At 48.4% G+C, this 24,098-nt stretch overlaps 2 protein-coding genes across 5 annotated transcripts in view; both read left to right on the top strand.

Moving 5' to 3' along the window:
• PGM1 (phosphoglucomutase 1) overlaps window positions 1-2,082 on the top strand; it is a 67,709-nt gene extending 65,627 nt beyond the window's left edge. For 3 of the 4 annotated variants that reach the window (XR_002344421.1, XM_021093573.1, XM_021093571.1), the window contains exon 11: window positions 1,402-2,082. Coding sequence is in view for 3 of the 4 variants with exons in the window: in XM_021093573.1 (XP_020949232.1) it covers window positions 1,402-1,491 (90 nt within the window). In the remaining variant the exon portion in view is untranslated. 4 annotated transcript variants of the gene reach the window in all.
• ROR1 (receptor tyrosine kinase like orphan receptor 1) overlaps window positions 18,606-24,098 on the top strand; it is a 520,085-nt gene continuing 514,592 nt past the window's right edge. The window contains exons 1-2 of the mRNA XM_021097764.1: window positions 18,606-18,989; window positions 19,379-19,454. The gene's annotated coding sequence lies outside the window, so the exon portion shown is untranslated. The remainder of the gene's footprint in view (window positions 18,990-19,378; window positions 19,455-24,098) is intronic.

The raw sequence follows: 24,098 nt of genomic DNA, 5'->3' as shown, positions 1-24,098 counted from the left end.
AGGCAGTGGTATCTTTTCCACAGAAAAGAAACTCATGGACTTGGAGAACAGACTTGTGGTTGCCCAGGGGGATGGGGAGGGAGTGGGATGGACTGGGAGTCTGGGGTTAATAGATGCAAACTATTGCACATGGAGTGGAGAAGCAGTGAGCTCCTGCTGTATAGCACAGGGAACTCTATCTCGTCACCTTTGATGGAGCATGATGGAGGATAATGTGAGAAGAATACATGTGTGTGACTGGGTCACTTGGCCGTATAGTAGGAAGTGACAGAACACTGTGAACCCACTATAATGGAAAAAATAAAAATCATTTAAAAAAAAAACAAAATAAAAAAAGGCAATGATATCTACATTGTAGATCCACAGAATAGCAGAGCAAGAGGGAAAGAGGAAGGAAATTGTGTTTCTCTGCCTTAATACCTGGCACATGGTACAAAGAATGCATGAGAGAGAAATTCCTTCTGAACCGTGGTCCTCAGGAGATGGGAGGGCACTGAAGGGTCCTGGGTGTCCATGTGCCCAGGGGCGGTGCCATGCCAGCTGGGATGTGCCTGCCCCTACTCTGGAGCTGCTGGGCCTCGGCCTCGGCACTTTGTTGGGACTGTTGGGGCCCCGAGGGGAATGGTGGGTGGTATGGTCAGCGTGTGCAGTGGTTCTGCAACTTTCTTCCAGGTAGAATGAGTTGGTGGGGATTTAGATGAGGGAAAGCAACAGTGGGCCGTCGAAAAGGTACCACTCTTGGCCCTGCCCTTGAGTCACTTGGTTAAATCACTTCACTTCTTTGGCTGTCAGTTTCCTCGTCTGTAAAATGGGCAGTTCAACTAGACACATAGTTTTCTTTTTAAAAAGTATTTAAAATATTTGTTTATTTAAGCAGTGGCAGAATTGTTTGTTTGTTTTTTCCTTAAGTGAGAGGTAGATGGGAGTGTGGTGCTGCTGCCTTTGGAAAAGATCTTTTTGGGTGGAGTGTGGATGGCTGCAGAGGATGGAGGATGGAGGATGCAGAAGTGGATGTGGAAGCATCCTTGTTTCAGGGCAGGGATGGGTTTAGCGAGAGCCGTGGCCCCGGGATGGAGAGAACTGAGTGACAGTGAGAGGGACGTAGAAGGTGTGTCTCCCTTGGGCTGCTGGTAGGTTGGACAATGGGAATGTGTCGAGAATGACTCTTAGTTGTGCATTTGCTTTATGTGACGGGCGGTGGTGTCAAGTCACTGGAATAGGAACTGTTAGAACTAAGTTTTTGGGGACAGAGCATGTCTTCGTTTTTAGACTTAGAGAGTTTGGGGAGCCTTTGGGATGTCGGAGTAGACAGTCGATCGGGTCCAGGGCCCAGAGGCCAGGTCTATGGATCTGTGTCAGAGAAAGTGATGGCAAAGGCTGTTGTCTTTGTGTCTCCCTCAGGTCATGTTGGCCCCCCTTATTTCCATCGCTCTGAAGATGTCTCAGCTCCAGGAAAGGACGGGTCGCACCGCACCCACTGTTATCACCTAAGAAGACAGGCCGGATGTGGTACGTCCCTCTGCCCCAGGACCCTCCGCGTCATCTGACTGAAGAGCATGGACAGAAACGAAGTGTCTTCACCCAGGCTTTGTAGAACTCAGAGTTTCCACTCACCGGTTGTTGACAGATGGTACAATTCCAAGGCCCTGCCCACTGATACGCCTGTAAGTGCCACGTGGGAAAGAGAGAAACAGGACCCAGGGGCTGACAGGAACGACTGTCCATTCCTTTTTGCTCCTTTTTGTGTCCTTACACCTTGCGGCTGCGTGGGTATTTGTCTCCTTAGCACCCAGTCCTGTTTCCACTACAGTGTAGGATGGAGACCGGGCATCGGCTCCTGAGGCCAGTTTCCACCCTCAGGATCTGCCCGGGAAATGACAGCACACGTTCCTTTCTTCCTGGTGAAACTCTCCCCCCATTTATTGTTTACATGTCATCCGGCAAAATGCGGTTTCTGGTGCCTTCTCTCCAATCAGTTCTTTCCTCAGAGTGAGACGTACTTGTCTGCAGATTTCTGCCTTGTTTTGCAACGTAATCCCATTCACACCAAGATTTGGGATATTAAAGCAAAATAAGCTATCATTTCTTGATGTCTCTTTTTTTCCTTACAAAATACTCTTTTGATTTTAGAAAGAAAAGATTTTTTTTGAGGGGGAGGGTGGTATTATATTTTGTTTGGATGTCCTAGCTATATATAAAAAATGTTCTCTGTGCTTGGTTTAAACTTGGACTCAAGAACTATAATTTCAAATCTTAGGAGGGTCACCTGAGCCCTGAATCCTTCTGAGGTGGATAAATTAAGCCTGACATGGTTAACTTTTGGAACAAGGGAAAGGAAGATAGTTTTCAAGAGATCTTAAATAGCACAACACTGCCTTGTGCCTTGTGGTGCTGAGACGGAATGCTGCCTGTTAAGGGGACAGAGGCTGAACCCTCGGAGTCTGAGAGCAGAATTATTGGCATTTGGCTGGAAATCTCGAGCCCGTTGGCCTTTGATTCATCATAGAGCACTTATGTTCAGCCCTTGAGTGTATCTTCGTCGTTAAACACGTAGTCCTGGGAGCCCACAGACCTGAGTGTGAATCCCACTTGAGAACTTGAGTGACCTTTGACTATCATTCTCGTCTTTAAAATGGGCCTGAACATAGTTCTAACTTTGTAGGGTCATCGAGAACTTAGAGCAAGTGAAGCTGTGAAAAGCCGTGGGCAGCAGTGCCTCATTCATGGCAGGTTGTCAAGTAAGTGGGAACCAGGGTTATGGTTACAATATTGTTCCTCGAATTGAAAGTATCGGAAAAACAAAAGCCAGAACACGGAGGTTCGAGATGCATTTTACGGTTTGGAAGGCACTTCCCACAAAGGCGCCTTGCCAGTTGGACTGTTCCAGAGAGACCGCCCAGCTCTGCCCCAACTCCCCCACCCAGGGTGGACTCCCGATCCCAGGTGGCCGGGTCTTTATCTGGGGTGAGATTTCCAGGGTTGCCATTTAGTAAGAAAGTCCAGCTCAGCAGATAGACCAGAGCTTCGACAATGATAAGATGACAGTGAATTCTTAACCCTACACCAGGCACTGTGCCGAGTGCTTTCTGGATACTCTGTACCTGCTCCCAGTAGCTCTACGAGGTAGGTGCTCAGCATGTTCCCACTTTACAGGGGAGGTTCAGCGCGTCGCCCGAGCTCACACGGCTGGAGAGTGGTGACCTGCCTCCAGGTGGGACAGCTCTAGTCCCGCATGATTTACCAGCGCTCTGTATTGCCTCCTGTACTGGCTACTTTTAAACTACTTCTAGCAGTACTCCTGTACTGGCTACTTTTAAACTACTTCTAGCAGGTGGACAAAGGCATGCAAATGCCCCTGTATTTTTCTTATTAAAGGGTGGTACCACGGACTTGGGTGCCCGTGACTGTTAGTTTTGGCATTGTTGTCCAACCCCCCCATCCCCCACCCCGGGGGTCTTGATACCTTGGTGTATCAGTCAGCCAAGAATCATGTATTGACCCACATTAAGTGTGAGATGCCACAGGCAAGAAAGGACGTGTCACACACCGTTACTGCCCTGCAGCTGCCGTGAGACTAGCTGGAGGAAGGAAAACCCACACAAACAAGCCGTGTAGGGTAAGTGCCTTAGGAGTTGTGTGGGCAACACACGCTGTTAGATTCCAAATTTTCCAAGCACTTTTTTTTTTTTTTTGGTCTCTTTGGGGCCGCACCTGCAGCATATGGAGGTTCCCAGGCTAGGGGTCGAATCGAAGCTGTAGCTGCTGGCCTCCGCCACAGTCACAGCAATGCGGGATCTGAGCCACGTTTGTGACCTAACACCACAGCTCATGGCAACGTTGCTCTTCACGGATCAAGGCCAGGGATCGATCCCACATCTTCATGCATACGAGTCGGGTTCATGAACCGCTAGGCCACGACGGGAACTCCCAGGCACTTATTCTGTTTCAGATGTTGAGCTGGTTGCTTTCTAGTTACCCTCCAAGCAAGACCTTCTTGTGCCCATTTTGTTTTTTATTTTTTGAGTTACATTAAAAAATTTTTTTATTATAGTTGACTTACAGTACTGTGCCAATTTCTGCTGTATAGGAAAGTGACCCAGTCTCACATATATGTATACATTCCCTTTCTTTTCTTTCTTTCTTTTTTTTTAAGGGCTGTCCCCATGGCACATGGAGGTGCCCAGGCTAGGGGTCGAATCGGAGCTGCAGCTGCCGGCCTACACCGCAGCCACAGCCACACAGGATCCGAGCTGCGTCTGCAACGCGTCTGTAGTAGAAGTAAAATTTTGACCCTGAGTCTCACTCACGCTCCATGATCCTTTTCTGCCTCCCCATCTGCTAAATCAGCTGCAGACACTCCCAGGTCTGTGGCCCCTGGAAGGACTTCAAGAATTTCCTCCTTATCCCTGATCATAATGTAGCTGTTTTCCTGCTCCATTTGGCTACCGGGTTGGGAGCTGATGGGTCAACAGAGGAAGAGGGAGCAGGCTGGGGCTGGGAGCTGTCGGGGTGACAGGGGTACAGGTCGCCCTTCCTCCCTCAGTGCTTCCAGGCAGACATTCCAACACATGTGCTCCCGGGAGCGCCAGGGCTGGCCAGCAGCTCACGGCCAAGCTTCCCCACCTCCCAGGGTTGTTGTGGTCTGTGAGTCAGGCCTGTTTTCTTTGGGGCGTGCTGAGGATGACAGTGAGACCCTTGGGTTCGAACTGTCTGGGGCCCACCTCTGAAAGTTCACTTCTCCTCTCCTTCACGTGCAGCTGTCATTTTGGAGAAGCACCTTCCTCTTCAGGGATGTTCCCCAGACCCAGAGACAGCCAGGCTTCTAGAAGGTGGGCCCTGCCTCGTAGGAATGACAGCAAAGGTGGAGCTCACTGCAGTGCCCGGGAGGCCAGCTCTGGGCCTGGTTCCCCCTGCCCTCCCTGCGCCCCCTGCCCCAGAGTTCATCCACGCTGCTTCTGCTGCATTTCCTATTGACTCATCAGGCAGAAACAGACGTTACTATGTCAGAATCTTCCAGAAAACATAATGTGTAAGAGACATATCCCTCATGTGTGTATGTCCTGAACTCCCAACACAAGGAGCTGGACATCGTGCTCAGAGGAGCAACAGCCATCACGCTCAGAGTCACTGCCTCCCACCTGGTTACAGCAGAGCCCACGACCCCAGCATTCGCTCTTGTCCCCTCTCATCCAGTCTCCGCATCATCAAAGCGGACGTCCTGATGCCCTTGCGCAGCCAGCAAGACCCATGCAAACCTGCCTGCCCCCTGCTTCCCGCCCCGTCGTCCTCCAGCTTCAGCCACGAGAACCCACCTGCTGTTCTCTGGAAGTGCCACGCGCTCTTGTCTCCTGTCCTGCGCACCTGCGCTTCTCTCTGCCTGCATCCCCTTTCGCCCTCCCCCTTCCCCATATTCCCCAACACCTCCTCCTTCCTAGGGCTTGACTTAAATACCACTTTCTCCAAGAAGCTTTTCCCAAGCTTCCAGGATCTGGCTGAGCAACTTTTCCTAGCTTAGTGTTTGGGTAGCACTTCATGGCACTTAGCATGCTCGATGCTAATACCTGTGTATTTTCCATTTCTCCTGCTGCCCTGGAGCTCCCAGAAGGCAGGGACTGCCTTTTCCAACAGTGTTTACCCAGGGGCTAGCCCCACACCTGGCACATGTTAAAAGTTCCGTAAACAATTTTTGGAAAGAGTGAATGCCATCTATTTGTTGTGTGGCAAAGTGTTTTCTTTTCATTTATTTATCTATTTTTGGTCTTTTTCCGAGCCACACTCACAGCATATGGAGGTTCCCAGGCTAGGGGTTGAATCAAAGCTGTAGCTGCTGGCCTCCACCACAGCCACAGCAACTCGGGATCCAAGCCGGGTCTGCAACCTACATCACAGCTCATGGCAACCCAGGATCCTTAACCCATTAAGGGTGAGGCCAGGGATCAAACTTGCATCCTCATGGATCCTAGCAGGGTTTGTTACTGCTGAGCCATGACGGGAACTCCATGGCAGCGTGTTTTCTTATGCTGATGAGATGTGATTAGGTGACAGATGAGTTGACTGACTTCTGCAGCTAGTAATTGACTAAGAACTCTTTCTTGAAGCTTTAGAGGCTGAAGGTGAGAAGCATCTAGAACAGAGGGTGGTGGCTACTGGCAGCAGGTGGGAGATATAGATCATGTCACTTTGAATAAAACTAGATTTACATGTTAAAAATATTTTATCGCCCATTGCTGCAAAAGTTAATTGGAGATGTGTTGGAGGAGGCTTCTATCAAATTAGCCTGAATCCGGAAAGGAGGGTTTTTGTTTGTTTTTTTCTTTTTAGGGCCGTACGTGTGGCATATGGAAGTTCCCAGGCCAGGAGTCGAATCAGAGCTGCAGCTGAGGCCTACACCACAGCCACAGCAATGCGGGCTCTGAGCCACATCTGTGACCTATGCTGCGGCAACACTGGATCCTTAACTTATAGAGCAGGGCCACAGATTGAACCTGCATCCTCATGGATACCAGTCAGATTCTCAAACCGCTGAGCCACAGTGGGAACTCCTGGAATCCTTTTAAAGTTGAAGATTTCAGGACTTTGCGAGTGGAATAAATTTCAACTCCAAGCGCCTGAGAAGACTCATGTCAATATAGTCTCAGAAGGGATGGCTTTCTTCCTACTCAGAGCCCAGGCCAAGACACACGTGCTTTCTTCTCTCTCCTTGGCAATGAGTGCCTTTTCCCCCTGGTCCATCATTTCAACCATTCACTGAAATTCCCGGCTTTCTGTGGGGTGTGGGCAGGGGTATGAATGGTCTCAGATCTCGTGCCCATCTCATTTAGGCCTAAGACCCTCTCTCCTTTTCCTATGTGGCCATTAAAATATGAAACTCTTGGTTGCCCAAAGCTGGAAGAACTTTCCAAGGGAAAGTAGCTCTCGCTACTCACTTAAATGTTTTTCTGTTTCCTATTGTTTTTGCCCCATGAAGATTTCTTGTATTTTCTTGCAAGTTCTACTGTGCATTTAAAAGTATCTTTGCTATGGTTCATCGAGCATTTTTAGATAGTTTCTCGATGGGTGGGGTGTGTTTCATTTTGTGCAGAATCTGAAGTCCTTTCAGAAAAAGGATACCTTTTTCTTCCATTCCAGTCTTAGAATAGCCAATAACAAAACACAAAAACCTTGTTTTTCACGTGCATACAACCCTTCAGTGGTTTTTCAGGGTTTTGTTTTTTGTTTTTGTTAATTATGATACTGTTTTGTCACTGTTTCTGTATATCCCACAATTTTGCCCATTTCTCTTCATAATCAGTAACACTTTTCTTGGGAGCGTCTCCTCTCATATTCCAGATGGTCTGGGGCTGTCAGTCATGGTCCCGTCCTTCTCCTTTCTTCATCCTCCATGCTCATTCTAGCCTCAGTGGTAGGAACATGGTCCAAGTTGGGCTAATCATTGTATCACATCCCAGCGAACACAGTGACTGGTCCAATGTTCCTCGCATATGAGCCAAGCTGAGCTAATCAGAGTCTTTCCCTGATTTTTCTCTTCAAAATGGAGATAGAGGGGTAATTTTCTCTTCCTTTTGGATGATAAACTGTAAAGATATAGGTCTGGTGAATATCCGTTACTATTTTCCTATAGATTGATAGAACATGTCAATGCAGGAGGAAAGTTAGACCAACTAATTGGAGAAATAAGCAAAGACAACTAATTTGTTGAAAAGAAAGTCTTGGAACGCCTGGATCCAGCCATACCTGAAACTTTAATTCCAAACTTCCCTACTATATGAACTGATAAATTGCCTTTTCAACTTAAATTAGTTTGTAGTAGGTCTTTGTCATCTGTAACAAAAATATAGGGTGACCAATATAGGGTCAAATTCTTAACATGGACATTCTAAGGCCCTGTGTGATCTGATTGCTGCCTATTTCTGCAACCTCATCTCACACTGCTCCTTTTCTTTCTCTTGATGGCCCATCAATACAGAACTGCTGCTGCTGCTGCTGCTGCTGCTGCTTTCTTTTTAAGGAAGTTCCCAGGCTAAGGGGTGAATTGGAGCTGCTGCTGCAGGCTTATGCCACAGCCACAGCCACGCTGGATCCAAGCTGCATTTGCAAGCTACTCCACAGGATGCAGCAACGCCAGATCCTTAACCCACTGAGCAAGGCCAGGGATCAAACCCACATCCTCACAGAGACTATGTTGGGTTCTTAACCTGCTGAGCCACAACGGGAACTCCCCAGAGCTTCTTTTAGTTCTTCAAATGTGCCAGGCTTCTTCCGCTCTCAGGGCCTTCACACCTGTCATTCTCCTACGTCCCTTTTCTGGGCTAATTCCTACACATCCTCTGCGTGTCTGCATATAGATCCTGGCCTCAGGAAAGCTTTTCCTGACTGAACGGTCCAGAGTCCTCCTCTCTCCTTACACATTATGTACTCCAGCGGCTCCTGTGCTTTTCCTTCTAAACACCGATCACAGTCATAAGGAACAGACTCCCTGTTTACAGCCCGACGGTTCCCTGTTTACAGCCCATCTTCTCCACGGGACTGTAATTCATGAAGTTGGGGCTCATGTGCCTTGATCATCATTGTGTAACCAGTGCCTCGCGCAGTGCTTGGCACACCATAGGTACACGGTAAGTATTCGTTGAGTTTAAAAAATGCAATGAATGGGGCAGGGTTTAACCTGGAAGCCCACACTTTTGATCTCCGTGGGCTTTATTAACTAACAGATAAACACTGGCAGTCCTGATTACTGCTGTGACCACAGAAGACCTCCTGGGGGAAGCAGAGAAACTAACATGTACTTTGGTTGGGGTGTGGGTATTTTGAGCTGGATTCATGCCTGGCCAGACCAGATGGACTTTGCTCCCAGTAGGTGGCAGTGTTGTACCATCTCTGACTCGCCAAGCCTTCCAAACTCATTTCTCAGAGGCTCTGGGAGCTATGGGGCTTGGCTTTGATACCTCACACGCCACGAGCCAAAGTTCTCAGCCCTTTGAAAGAGGTGTATGTGGCTCAGAAGCACAGCCTTGGTTTCCAAGACGGGCAGCTCCCCAGTCCAAGATGAACAAGCCCTGATGGATTGATTGATCCATCTAGTTTGGCTCCTCTGTTCAAGAACCCCAGCTTTCCCAGGGTGGTTCAAAGGCTCCCTGTCAGCGTTTATTCTCTAGGCTCCTCAGAGAGAAGACTCAGTCCAGCGTGGAAGGGGAGAGGAGGACTCTGAGGCTATGGATGATTCTCCTACTCATAATTTCACTCAAATCCAGAGGCCGCTACCAAGGGTGCAAAATAGCATGACCACCAATATGGACCTGCAGGTGGACAGTCCTCTGTTCAGATCCTGGCTCTGTCACTCACTGCGGAAGCCAGGATAAACCCCTTACCTTCTCTCCATGTGAAAACAGTAATATCTCCTTCTCAGGCTGTGCTGGTGATGGAGCCAGTGGTGTGGAGACTGCCTGGCACCCCGTCTGGAGCGTAGTAGGTGCTCAGTGCACATTCGTTCCTTTTCTCTCCCCTCCCCCCTTCCACCGCCACCCTCAAGGGGTGGCCACTTGCACAAGGACGAGGCCTCCTTAGCAGGTTTTTACTGGCAAATGTCCAAAAACAACAACCTTCTTCTTTTCCCCACAAGCACCTGTCTACCCCCAGCGTGACTCTAAAGCCAGATTAAAAAGCGCCCGTGGGGAGTTCCGTTGTGACTCAACCATTAATGAACCTGACTAGCATCCACGAGGATGTGGGTTCAATCCCTGGCCTTGCTTGGTGGGTTAAGGATCCAGCGTTGCCATGAGCTGTGTGTGGTGTAGGTGGCAGACGAGGCTCCGATCCCTAGTTGCTGTGGTTGTAGCATAGGCCTGTGGCTGCGGCTCCGACTCGACCCCTAGCCTTCCATAGGCTGCAGGTGCGGCCCTAAAAAGAACAAACGTGCCAGTGGCACGGGGATGGGCCCCAATCAGATAATGGATGTCACCGATTCCATCTAGTGAGTCATTTCCTGCTGCCCCCCGATGTGGGGAACCAGGTGCTCGTGGGAATCCTGACATCTCCCCTTGGCCCAGAGGCCTTGGCTCCTTTTCAGTTCATGTCTTTCTTTTGTGGTGGAGCATCTGGGCCGTAGCGCTGGAAGTGTTTTGGCCCTGATGCTGGGGCCTTATCTCTCTGCTGCATGAGCACCATTCCTGCCATGTCACAACCCATTAGAGGCCACTCTGCTGAGGCTTTTGAAGGAGTCATCGGTTTGTAGAGGGAAGGGGCCGTGCCAAGCCAGGCCAGATGGAGTAAGTAATGAAGCCCCCAGATTAATCTCACTTGTCTCTTTTTTTCCAAAATGAAGGCTCAGCCCGAGAGCTTGGCAGTCTCAGGACGAATTATGCTTGTCAGCTTCAAAGCACAAGTTCCCGTCCAAGTTAGAATGTTTGTGCTTTCTCTCTCTCTCTCTCTTCCCCGTCTCCTTCTCCCTCTCTCTTAAAATAAAAAAACCGCAGTAACAAACGGGGTGCATTTGAAATGTTGTGACATTTTTGCATCATCGTAATAATAAGAGCTTCCATGGGGTAGTTACTATGTATTAGGGAACATGCTGAGTTCTCTACATGCACTCCATTCATTTCTCATGATAACCGTACAAAATAGGAGCCGACTAGGATCCCCATTTTACAGATTAGGAAACCGAGGTTCGGAGAGAGTGACTGACTCCAAGGCATATAATTAGTAAACTGGGGACTCAAACCTCGGTTCGTGTCACTCCAGCCACTGCATTTTACATACTCTTTGATCTTTTTTTTTCCACTTTTTTTTATTACTCAAATGAATTTATCACATCTGTAGTTGTATAATGATCACAACAATCTGATTTCACAGGATTTCCATCCCACAGCCCAGGCACCTCCCCCCACCCCCCAAACTGTCTCCTCCGGAGACCGTAAGTTTTTCAATGTCTGTGAGTCAGCATCTGTTCTGCAAAGTTCAGTCCGTCCTTTTTTTAGATGCCACATGTCAGTGAAAGCATTTGATGTTGGTGTCTCATTGCATGACTGACTTCACTTAGCATGATGGTTTCTAGGTCCATCCATGTTGCAAAAAATGCTGGTATTTCATTCTTTTTAATGGCTGGGTAATATTCCATTGTGTATATGTACCACATCTTCTGGATCCACTCCTCTGTCGATGGACATTTAGGTTGTTTCCACGTCTTGGCTATTGTAAATAGTGCTGCAATGAACATTGGAGTACATGTGTCTTTGCGAGTTGTGGTTTTCTCTGGATAGATGCCCAGGTCATCATCCAAAAGTCTACAAACAATAAGTGCTGGAGAGGGTGTGGAGAAAAAGGAACCCTAGTACACTGTTGGTGGGATTGTCAATTGGTGCAACCACTGTGGAAAGCAGTATGGAGATTCCTCAGAAAACTAAACATAGAACTACCATTTGATCCAGCAATCCCACTCCTGGGCATACTCTTTGATCTTAAGAGCTGCTTATCTCTCTGGTTTAAGTCTTTGCCTGAAGGGAGAGTCCAGTTCTACAGCCAAGAACAAAGTTTCCTGCTCCTTCCCATTGTTAAAAATTCCTCTGGAGTCTTGGGTTAAATGCAAGGGGGTGAGGGTTGGGTTCCCAGACAAGCATTTCCTGAGGTGTCCTTCGTAAAATCCTAGTCTTTGACCTCTATGGGAAGACAGATCCTGAGATAAATAAGTCTGGGACCCACTACAGATAATCCGTCTCTCCTAGAGTCACAGGCATGTGAGCAGGCAGGACATCTGAAAGCAAAGGTGACCGATGGTCTTTGTTTTGCTGTTTCTCCAAATTATTTGGCCCAGTTATGCTTTCCTTTCTCCTTCCTTCCTTCCCTCTCTCCTTCCTTCCTTCCCTCCCTCCCTCCTGCCTTCCTTCCCTCCTTCTATGGCCACACCCGCGGCATATGGAAGTTCCCAGGCCAGGGGTCAAATCAGAGCTGCACCTGCCGGCCACAGCCACAGCAACGTGGGATCTGAGCCGCATCTGCAATCTATGCCGAAACTGGTGGCAACGCCAGATCCTTAACCCACTGAGCAAGGCCAGGGATCGGACCCACATCCTCATAGACACTATGTCAGGTTTTTAACCAGCTGAGCCACGAGAGGCACTCCCCAGTTGTGTTTTTCGAGGCACACGTAGAAACACCCACGGCGCTGAGTCCTCAGAAGCGCCTCTGCTCCAGAGCGCTGCCTCTGAAAGCAGCGCTGTGCTCCCCTCACCAACCTGGGTTCCTGGACTCCTTAAACAATAGAAATTGACAAGAGGTCAGACAAAATATTCAGAAAAGACCGTCCTGGGACTTGGGCTATTGTGCAAAGGGTGAAAACAAGTAACAGGTTCCCTTCCTTGCTCCCTGAGGGAGATGGGCTGGTCTCTTAAATGGGGTGAGGGTGGGAGCGGGGTGCAGAGGTCAGGCTGGAGGGTTGGCTTAGGTGGTCTACCCACCCTTGGGTGGTGCTGTGTGCAGGGACCACGTGCAGTACCTTGCGTTTGCTCTCTATACCTCAGAAATGGCAGCTGAGTTTTTGGTCTTTTTGCATCTCATTTCTCATGCTTTGCCCCAAGTGAGCATCACACAATTATTTTAGTCCCTTGTAGTTTCTTAGTATTCCGTTGCTCGAGGAGACATTCGTGCGTGTGTAAGCACTGCAGCAAAGGGTCCCTAGGTCCCAGGTCCCAGCTTCTCACTCAGACCAGCACAGAGGCATCACCTGCAAGCTCGCTGCAAATGCTGCATCTCGGGCCACACCCCAGACCCACTGAATCCCTGGATGACTCGAAGGCACTAACCCCTTGGGAAGCCTTGCTCTAGGTTAGTGCACAGCCCAACTGAGGTCAGTAGGCTAGGGAGCTCACCAGGAAGACAGGCCTCATTTGGCCCCCCAAGTTTAAAAAGATGGCAACACGAGGGCTATTTGGAAAACTAAATGAGAAAGAAAGCCCAGTTTCTTCCTTGTCCCGACAGCCCCAGCCCCACAACTAAACATAAATGTGACATGGAGAAAGGATGCCCCATTGAACCAGGGCCCTGGGCCACCTATGAGATTTTGGCAATTCCTCATTAGGAAGAGTTAGCTCTATGGTCAGAGAGCCAGCAGGCAAGTGACTGGTGCAGCACCCCAGACGCCCATGTGGCTGCGGGTCCCAGCGGCTTCCTTCCTTGAGAATGGGGATGCATCAGGGGAAACAAAGGCGAGGGGTGAGAGCAGTCACGGAGCAGAGAGGACCCATGTGGAGTGGAGAGCCCCGGCCCTGCTCCCCCCGCCCCCCACCAGCACTGACCGATTTTCACTCTGACCTTGGCTCGCTTCTGGCATATCCAGCTGTTGCACTGCGGGAAGCCCCTGCAAGCCCTGCAGACCTCCTCCCTGCATCACACAAACCAGATGACTCTTCCTCGTCACTTGTCCCCTCTGCTGGCCTTTCTGATACCCCTTGGTTCCAGAGAAACCCAGCTCCTGACACCCGCTTTAGGCCACTCTTGTGAGAGAGCTGAGGCTATGCCTCTGTGGTTTTGGCTCCAGGCCCTCTCCTGGACCTGGTTGCAACAACACTGGAGACCAGGTAGGTTCAATCTGGATTCGGGCAACCTGAAGAAGGGCTGAGGCGCTATAGGTAGTCAGACATCCCTTTATGGGCATCACAAGCAGTGGTGGTGGCACAGAAAATCCCTTCCGTCTTTTATATTGATACGGACAAAGCTAGCTATTTGCCAAGATGTTACCTGAGGGGTGGTCGTCATTGCATTCTACTGCACATGCACGTGCAGTTATCATTATAGAACAGTTGCTGTGTCATTCCCCACTGAAACAACATGGTGGCTGGGTGGAAAGAGCCCGAGTTACTCCATTTCCCCAAAGGCTGATGCATAGATGCTGCCGAAAGGAGCACCACAGGGGCTGATTCCAAAACTGCCTTTTTTTTTTTTTTTTTTTTTTTTTTGGAAATCTACAGTCTTGGTCTCACACGGAGACCTAGCTGGTGGGATGAAGGAACAAGCAACTATTGAGTGGCTGCTGTATGAGTATTGCTCCTTGCGATACAGTGGATCAGGTGGCATATACGCGGGCCACGGAGTATGATATTTTCCCTTTGTTTCTAGATAATCCTTTCTCAGAGGTCACTGAGAAATGAACTTCCTCCCTTTCCTTTCCTTCCTCCAATGCATCCTTACTTACTATGCACGTGCCTAGTGGGGATGCAGTGGTGAGCCAGGAAGGCTGTCGTCTCTGTCTTAGGGAAGCTCAGTCTGGTGAGGGAGAAAGAGGGACAATGACGGAGGCCTGGGGCTGGCGGAGAAGAAAGGCAGGAAGGGAGGAGTGACGTCACTAGGACGGTCCTGACCTTGCTCCCCCAGCCCCCCAAGAGTAAGCAATGGGCTATTCAAGAACAAGACACCGCTAAGGGAATCCTAAACTTGGGGTGAGGCTGAAGCACCCTCTGCACCTCAGAGACCAAGAAGGATGACTGTAGAAGGTAAGAGACGTTGACGGCGTTGTCTCCCCATCCCTGAACCCCCCGAAGCACGCGGAGAGCTCTGCTCTGCGCCAGCGGGTGCTCCCCTGGGAAAAGAGAGCCCAGGGGGACAGGCAGCCCTCCCAGCACCGTGGTCACTTTGCGGGTGCCCCTTCTCTGCGCTGGCGCCACGGAGACTTTGGGGAGATGTGCAGGCTCAGCCACTGCCCTTGGCCTCCCCTCTGAGCAAATCCCCTTGTGCTTCCATGCCGTGGCCCCAGTCTGGTGGCAGCGACCTCGGCCTGTGGAGGCCGCGTGAATAGATGTGATTCTTTCGCATTCAGAATCCGCCGGTTGGCCATGAAGTAAACAACAGGTGTGCTCAGATGTCAAAACGGCTCTGCCTCCAAAGTCTCTGGGTTTGACGTCCCTCTGCTGCTGAGCGATCTTTTAGATTTTTGAAGCTTCCTGGCTCCAAATTCTGGTGTGTCATGTGTTTGTTTAGAAGCCTTAATTAGCATGCTTCACTCTAGTGGAATTCTGTCTCCCTGAAAGTGGGTTTAATAAATGATAGGTCTTGCTTGTTAGGTAGCCTCCTGTTCACTAAAGTCCCAGATTGATCAGTCCCATGGTATTTACTGATCTTGAAAATTTATTTACCTTTTATTGAATGCCAGGCACTGTGTTAAGAGCTTTACATGGATTGGTTCCTTTACTCCATTGAAGACTGCTGTAAAGTACTAGTCTTATTATGCAGATGACGAAACCAAGGCCCAGAGAAGTTAAGAAACTTCCCCAAAGTCACACAGCTAGGAAATAGCGAAAGAGCAATTGAAATCAAAGTCTTTGGTCTTAACTACCTTAACTACCTTTGACCTTAACTAGCTGAACTCTTCAGATGGTGAAACCCTCCTGCTGATATGTTTACAGACTCTCTGAGCTGACCCATTTGAGAGACAACATTGGTTTTCAAGTTGAAACCTTGATATGCTTATTCCTGAGCATATAAGTGATGATCACGTCTTACATGTGATGGCATCCATCCATCTATTCCTTCACCCGCCCAGCTGCCCACACGTCCATCCATCCCTTCCTTCATCCATCCACGTACCAACCCACCTGTTCATCCACTCCTCCTATCTGCCGACTCATCCACTTACCCTCCATCTCCCCACCCACCCATCCATCTGTCCATCCATCCATCCATCCATCCTACCACAGGTTTCCAAGTACCAGACTCCTTTCTAAGTGCTGAACATCCCATGACACGTCATCTTCATATTGTTCCCCACACTCAGAGTGGCGTCACTCTCCCTCTCTGCCGATCCGATCCCCGCCCCCCGCCCCCCCCCCCCCGAGCTCTCATATCCAGTTAAAATCCTTCCTCTCCTTTGAAGACTTCTCTTACTATGTTAATCCAAATGAACTCGGTCTAACTCTGGATTGAATGTAATATCAAATAACACAAGACTTAGAATCTGACAGACATGGGCTCAACCCATAGCTCTGCCCCATCCATAACCATGGGAGCTGGCTTCCTCGTTTGTGGAATGGAAATGAGAATGAGAAAGGTAATACTGATAATATCTGTCTCATAAGGTGGCTGTGTGATTAACTGAGAGGCTGAATGTACATTATATAGGAGGGAGTAGGTGCTTAATAAAAGTTATTTCTTCTCCTCTCCACATTGCCCCTCCCTCTGTGAAAACTGGACCAATGATCCAGTTTAGATTCAGGCTGTTAATTAATTTAACTGAATTAGATTAATTTCAATGGATTTAACTCTTTAAAGATGGTTTGATGCGTTTGACTCGTTTCCTTGGTAAAAAGCCTATGAATTCCTCTAGTGCACAGAGCACGTCTTACACATGGTTCGCATACTTCCCCCTGCACGAGCTTTCATGTGGTGCTAGGGGCATAGGAGTCGCTCCGTGAATAATCGTCAGGTCAAATTGAACTATGTTTCACCCATTTCTCTTGGTGGTGAAGGTTAAAAAAAAAAGTCAGGAACACTGAGGAAGTCCTCCAGAATCTGCTGCATGCTGGGGCTCCAATGTGCCTACTTGCTCTGAAGCCCCAGCAAGAACGTTCACGTCCCAAGGTTCTTTCCATCGCTGTGACTTCCAGATTGTTCTGGCAGCAGGATAGTTCCCCCCACCCAGGGTCCATGGGAAGGATACAGGTGGGGTGGGGAGGAAGGCAGCTGCAGAAGCCATGTCCGAAGTCTCAGTGACGTGTAGCAGGGCTCGCCTTAGCTTCTAGCCCTGGAGCCCCCAAACTTTTGCTGACCAGGATCTCTCTCTCTTTTTTATTTTATTATTATTATTATCTTTTTATTTTTAGGGCTGAACTCATGGCATATGGAGGTTCCCAGGCTAGGGGTCCAATTAGAGCTACAGCTGCTGGCCTACGCCACAGCCACAGCCGTGGGGATCTGAGCCACATCTGTAACCTACACCACAGCTCACGGCAATGCTGGATCCTTAACCCACTGAGAGAGGCCAAGGATCAAAGCTACATCTTCATGGATGCTAGTCAGGTTCATTACTGCTGAGCCACGATGGGAACGCTGGACCAGGGTCTCTTAATGCCAAGAAGTAGTGGCTCAAAGGGAAGGCAGTACAGACTGAGCACCGTGGAGATGGATGGAGGTGAATGAAGGGACAGGCCAGATGCTCATCTTTACAGGGGACTAAGACGTCCCTGGTTGGAATTGATGAAATATAAATTGCTCCTGCTCCCCCTGAGGAAGATGACACCTGTCATTGGGAATGAAAAACACTCCCAGGCCCATCTCTGTTGAATTTTTGTGAAACTTACCGCTGGTCACACTGAGAAAGTCCTGAGAACCACGGAGTGAATGAATGCGTGATTAGTGCTCTTACTGGGAACTTATGACTCACTTCATCGCCTAAATTTAAAAATCCTGTAAAGTACCTCCTTAAGAAGTCCACTTCAGAAGATCAGCAAAGAAAACTGAAGACAGAACAAGGATTCTGCAAGGGGGTGCACATGCTGTTACATTTTCTTGAATGTCGATTCTGCTTCAGCCAGTAGACAAGACCCAGTAATTAAGTTGTTTCTGTAAATAGTATTTATTCGTAGGAAATCAGTATTTACACCTAACACTTATCCATAGGAAATTGCAAGCTTCACTTAATAACCGTTGAATAAATAATCAGAGAAGAGTGATGTGAAGGCACAGCAAGGGACTGCCGCCTGAGTGTGTCCCCAGGGGCAGGATGTGAGCTCTGGGCAAGGCTAGCCCTGATTGGGGTTTCCCCAGAGGCGGACTCCAACACGGGGGAAGTGTAGACAGCTTATTTAGGCAGTGCACAGCACTAGCAGGGGCTGGGGAGGTGACGCAGGAAGGAAAGCAAGCAAAGGAGGAAGGCATTTTTAGTCACCTTACCAGTGTGGGAACTGGAGCCTGACCCCCCTTGGGACTCTGGGACCCGAGGCAGAAAACCTGCCTGGGGACTGTCCTGCCTTGAGAGCCTGGGAACTGGAGTGTTTATACGCCACCTACGGCCACTATCAACTAATAAGCGGTGCCCCCCTGGGGGTAGAGGTGGGGGTGATGGATTCTAGGCCTTGTCTGTCCTGCCCTGTAGCAAGCAGAGCAGTTTTCCTCCATTAAAAAATGAACAAAGAGGAGATCTCGTTGCAGCTCAGCGGAAATGACTCCGACTAGGAACCATGAGGTTGAGGGTTCGATCCCTGGCCTCACTCAGTGGGTTGAGGATCCGTAGTGAGCTGTAGTGTAGGTTGCAGATGCAGCCTGGATCCCCCATTGCTGTGGCTGTGGTGTAGGCTGGCAGCTGTAGCTCCGATTCGACCCCTGGCCTGGGAACCTCCATAGCCTTGAGTACGGCCCTAAAAAGCAAAAAAAAAAAAAAAAAAAAAAAAAAAAAAAAAGAACAAAGAGGACCTCTTGCTGTGGAACAACAGAATGATAGCCTCTTAGGAGTGCTGAGACTCAGGTTCGGTTGCTGGCCTGGCACAGTGGGTTAAGTATCCCATGTTGCAGCAGCTGTGGCTTAGGTCTCACCTGCGGCTTGGATCTGATCCCTGGCTGGGGAGCTCCATATGCTTCAGGGTGGCCAAACATGAAAAAAAAAAAAAGAATAAAGAGAAAACCCCTAAAGCAAAGAGGTGTAGATGTTGAGTGTCTGGAGGCCAGTTCACCCTGAGATGGGAAGGCCTGAGGAGTATATCTGGGCACCAGTAACACTTCCATGGCAGTTAGTACCAGATCCCGGGCAGTGCCTGACCACTGCTGACACTCAGGATTTTCCCACTAAATTAATGAGCCCACAGCTGCACCCATTTTAGCAAGGCCACAGGGGAGGCTGAGGAGGTAACCCGTAGGTGCAGCAGGCAACAGCAGGGCACCCCGTGCAGTAATTTCTCCACGTCTCAGGTGTTTGGATACGATGCTAAGATGCCTTCGACTGGGGGTCTCGTGATGGAGATGAAGAAAGGACCTGAAAATTCTAAAGCCAGCTCAAGCCGGAGAGCCAAAACAAGGTACGTAGGGCTACAATGCTCCCCGAAGGTCTCCTGGAAATACTGCCAAAGATGCTGTGTTTCATCCTAGACCCAGAATCACAAGGAGTCTCTGATTTAGGGACCAAACGGTTGGCTACGGGAGGCAGTGTTTTATCAATTGATGTCAATTAGATGTTAGAAGAGCTGAGTTGGGGGTGGAGCCAGAGAAGCAACGGGGCTGAGAAAGAGACGTTAAAGCTCTGGGGGCCTCAGGAAGGCTTCTGGTCCACCACGCTGACCTACTGTGACCGTTGCGCACACGGATTAGCTTATCTGGAGTCTAAATCTAGGGTCATCATCTACTAGCTATTGATCCGTTGACTTGGAGCTTTTGCTAGATTCTCAGCCTAGTTCTTTCATTCACATAGGAAGCCAATTCCCACCTGTGATTCTGTGGAATGAAATGAGAGAACGTGTGGAAGTGACTTTCTGCCATGTCTGCAGGTAACCGTGATGGATACGTTTATGTGAGCGGCTGACATTTCCTACTCAGGCCCCTGTCTGTTGGGCTTTCCTCAGTATCCCTGGCCGTCAGCAGAGTGACTGGCACAGAACTGATGTGTGAGAAGTAATGTTAATTGAAACAGGCATTTGCTTTCTCCCTGGGTTTGTTAATGTATCACCTTCTACCCAAGAATTGTTGGCGTTTCCTTCCAATGTCCAGAACGTATGAGACGTGAATTTAAAAAACTCTTCTGGAGCTCAGACTAGGGATGGATTTACTGATCTTACTTTGGGTCCGGCCCCATGGTAAGCACTTTCTGTGGATAACTTTATTTAATCCTAAGTACAAGTATTTTGTTGAGCCACATGGAATTGTCATTTCTCTAGGTCAAAATGGTGAATTGTCGACAATGTCATATGCTTCTCCCCTAGACATGGGTTAGGTCTTACTGTTATCTCATTGTGCAGATGAAAAGTCTGAGACTTGAGAGGGTGAGTGACTTACCTGTAGTCTCAGAGACCTGAGCTTTTCAAACTAGATTGTGCAAAATAATCATCGGGGGGGACCTTGTTAGCATGCAGATTCTGACTTAGGTCTGAGGAGGGGCTGAGATTCTGCATTCTCCAAGATCCCAGGTGGTTTCTGCTGGTCTGTGGACCATACACTTTGAGTAGAAAGGATGAGTTAACAGCTGATTTGAGTTTACTTGATCGCTAGAGGATTCCTAGAACTGATATGGGGATCAGGTAAGGAGATTACCAAACAAGCCTCTGATACTATATTACACTTTACAAAGGGATTTTCCTTGCATTAAACTTTACTGACTGCTTACTGTGAGCAGCTGCTGGGCATCCATTGAACAGCCAGAAGAGGACTCCTGTCTGCTCTTTCTTCCCCTTCCTTTCCTCCCTCCTTTCTTCTTCTTTTTTCTCTTGTTCTCTTGTCTTCCGTTTCCCTTTGATTCCTATTGTAGTAAATATTTTTCAGATGCAAGTAATAGACACTGACTCTGGTTTCATTGAGTCAAGAGAGTTGTTGATTGGAAGACTATGCAGGCTCACAGAATTTCCAGAAAGTCTGGAGGACCATACGTGGAACAGAGACTGGAATCAAGACAGCTCCAGAGGGCCAAGAGTTCAGCACCCAAGCCCCATAGTCCAGTAGAGCTGTGGCTAAGACACAGCCTCCAGATGCAGACATGGCCACTCCAGCTGTAGATACCCATCTGCCCTGACAATAGCTGCTACTATAAAAGAATTTTAATGAACTTCCATTTTTCCACCATTTCCTCAGGAGTCCAAGCCCAGGGCAGGGGTGTGCAATTGGTTGATCCATACCAATGGCGTTCCATGCCAGGGCCACAGCTGCTAGGAGACCAGGACGAGCAGGGCACTCTCTCTCCCAGGCTACCCACTGCAGGCATTCCCCTAACAAAAGGGGTTGATCCTGGAGAGCCCAACCTGCAGCTGTGCATCACAACTATGCAGGGCTAGTCTCCTTTACTCTGCCTTCTAGAAAAAAGAAAATACCTCAGCTGCCCCGTGATTACTGAAAACCTCAAGGAAAAAAGTGAAAACTCCAGTCTGCAAGTCTAATGACCACAACTTAAACAATACCAGATCTTTATCTGCTCAGGAGAAAGGGAAAAAAGTTCTCGTCCTGATTTTAAAATCTTCTGGTGAAAGTTCCAGAGCCTTTGTTGTTGACTGAATGATTCTGTAAACCCAATGTGGCTTTCTGTAGTCTCATGAGCTGAGGGGCTTGTAGAAAATGGCTTTCCTTCCTCCCTCCCTTCTCTTTCTCTTCCATCTTCTCATGTTTATTTTTATATTGTATTTTTTTGTATTGTTTGCTAATGCATCTTTTAAAAAAAGTTTTATTGATGTATAGTTGATTTACAAGCTTGTGATAATTTCTGCAGTACAACAGAGTGATTCAGTTATACATACACACACACATCCATTCTCTTCCAATTTCTTTTCCCACATAGATTATTACAGAATATTGGGTAGAGTTCTCCATGCTATGCAGCAGGTCTCTGCTGACCAAGCATTCCATATGCATACATGCTTTAAATGAATTTTTATTGGGCACTTACTATGTCTCAAGACCTGTGCTATGTGCAGAGGAAACAAAAGATGAACAAAACCGAATTCCTCAGGAGCAGTCCTGAGAGAATGAGTTGTAGGATATGGGTGTGAAAAAATTCAAAGGAAGAGTTATTGCACTGGAGAGCTCTGAGAATTAGTGTAGGCTTTTTATTTTGGTGAGTGCAACATGTCTGCCTATAGCTGGTGGATGTATTATCGAAAACAAAACATTCTTAGCTGCACAAGCATGGGAATGTTTTCAAGGCAAGAAGCTTCCAGCTCTAACCCAACAGAGCCAGTCACCCTCCCTTTGTCGCCTTCTGGACAGAGAATATCCTATGAGAACGCAGTGTCCTCAGGATCCCCAGTAGGGGGCGACAACACAATGGAGTAAAGCAGGAGCTTGGAGGAGGAAACCTATGGAAAACATCTAACCTCACACAGGAGCTGAGAAAATAAAGTCTGGCAGGAAAAAGAAAAGAAAAGAAAAATCTGCTTTTTTGGGGGGGGGTGGAAAGCTGTTTCAAAACTTTACAGTCTGTCCTCAGGGAGTAGGTCCTTAGGGTAGTGAGGGAGGAGATCACATAAATCAGGTCCTATATAAAAATCAATGGTATTTAGGTTATAATTATAAGAGTCAAGGCTACCAAAAAACCTAACAAATATACTCCTCATTATTAAGATATAATATGTCTTTATGGACCAGCTGATCAGCAGATTCATAGAGCAACACTTGGTGATTCTAGAGATGAGAGCAGCATGCAAAGAAGGCAATCCGACTTCAAGAGAAATATACATTTCAATTTTGGAAAAATTGAGCACATAAGATGAATATTTTTGTTCTGGGATCTCCTTTATGAGGTTCGGAAAGTAAATGGAATCTGCAGTCGCTGCTTCTGCAATGGGACTTTGGGCTGCCGGTTTCCTCACACCCTCCAAAGAAATGCAAGATGACTGACCTCCATCATGGTGGTGTCTCATTCGTCAATGGCGCATAAACACCCGAGTGTCGGTGGCACTTTGTTGGGGTCCTGAGGATACTGAGTTCTCATCGGATAGTCTCTGTCCAGAAGGCACTTGCAATTCAGCTAGAAAAGTAAAACGTGGGAGCAAACATGCTATCCACTGACAATGGAAAGGCCCAGGGGGTGGTTTGGATGGGCAGTCAGGGCAATGGAAAGCTGGGAAGTGAACTTTCAGGTCAGCTGACACCCTGTGTGGGTGTGACCCCGGGAAGCCAGTGGGGCTCCAGAGACAGAACACAGGGCTTGATTCTGGAACCAGCCCCTCCTCTCTGTGGGAACTTGGGCAAACTCAACTCTCTGAGCCTCCGTTTTCTCATCTGTCAAGTGGGAATTATAGTAGCAAGGCCACTTAATGGAGTCATTGTGTAGATAATCTAGGTAATCCATGAAAAGCATGTAGTCCACGGTCTGGTGTACTGTTAGCTTTTAGTCTTTTCATGATGCCTCTGTTACCTTTTCTATGAATGGGGGCTAACAATGGCCCCTATTTCTTAGGGCTGTTGTAAGGATTTAGTGTAATAAAGGATGTACATTGCCAACCACCATTCTGGGCACATGGGAAGTATTCAAGAATGCGTGCAAGTGGAAGAGAAGACCACCTCATGCCGGGGTAGTCAGGGAAGACTTCCTGGAGGAAAAGAGCCTTGGAGAATGGATACTCTCTGGGGAGAATACAAGAGGAGGCTTTCAATCAGGGTGCCGACCTATAAGCAAGGCATGGAGGTGGAAATATGAAACGTGTGCTCAGTAGAAGGTAGAGTTCCGAACGGAGCACCTGATCATATCAGAAAAGATGGCCACACTGTGGCTGGGCCATGAGACACATCACTGCAACCAGCCACCTCCCTCTCGGGGCCTCGGCTGCTGGGCTGGTATGCTCCCTCATCAGGGATTCTTCTGGTGCTAACATTCCCCACGCTTGCTCTGCAGCGGATTACAATAAATGCGTGAATGTGTTTACACAACCCTGGACAACTTGAGATGCACGCGCGATGTCTCCGCGGGTACCCAGGAAGAAGGTTCCTTCTAGTTCTTGGTTCATTCTTTCATTCCTCCTTTTCACTCTCCATCCATCATCCAAATGTTTCCTGAGCACCTACTCAGTGTATGCAAGACACTATTCTAGACATCAGGGTTCTTTCTAAAACCAAGTTCTGACCACATCACAGCCCTTCTTTTTGCAGTGCTGCTTTCAATGACTTCCCATGGCCAAGTGTAAGCTCCAGGCCATGCACACCAGGTACTCGCCCACCAGGTACGCGCCCACCTGCATGCTTTTGTTCATGCAGCTTCCCTCTCTGGATTATCCCTCTGTGGCGGGCACTGTGAAATGTCCCTTCCTCTCCGAAGCTGCCACCAACCCTGCCCAGATTCCCATCCCTGCCCTGCGCTAACATAACCCCCCCACCTCCGTGGGCACACAGCACTTTGCACCACCTCTGTTACTGAGCTCATTCATCCTTTTTTAAATTCATTGTTTGTGTGACTTTCTTTCCTCCTAGATTTTTAATTCACTGGGGCAGGAACA

Source organism: Sus scrofa, chromosome 6 (genome assembly GCF_000003025.6).
Source record: "Sus scrofa isolate TJ Tabasco breed Duroc chromosome 6, Sscrofa11.1, whole genome shotgun sequence".
Taxonomy (NCBI): Eukaryota; Metazoa; Chordata; class Mammalia; order Artiodactyla; family Suidae; genus Sus; species Sus scrofa.
The sequence above is the reverse complement of the archived record's forward strand: the minus strand, read 5'-3'. Positions and strand labels throughout refer to the sequence as shown.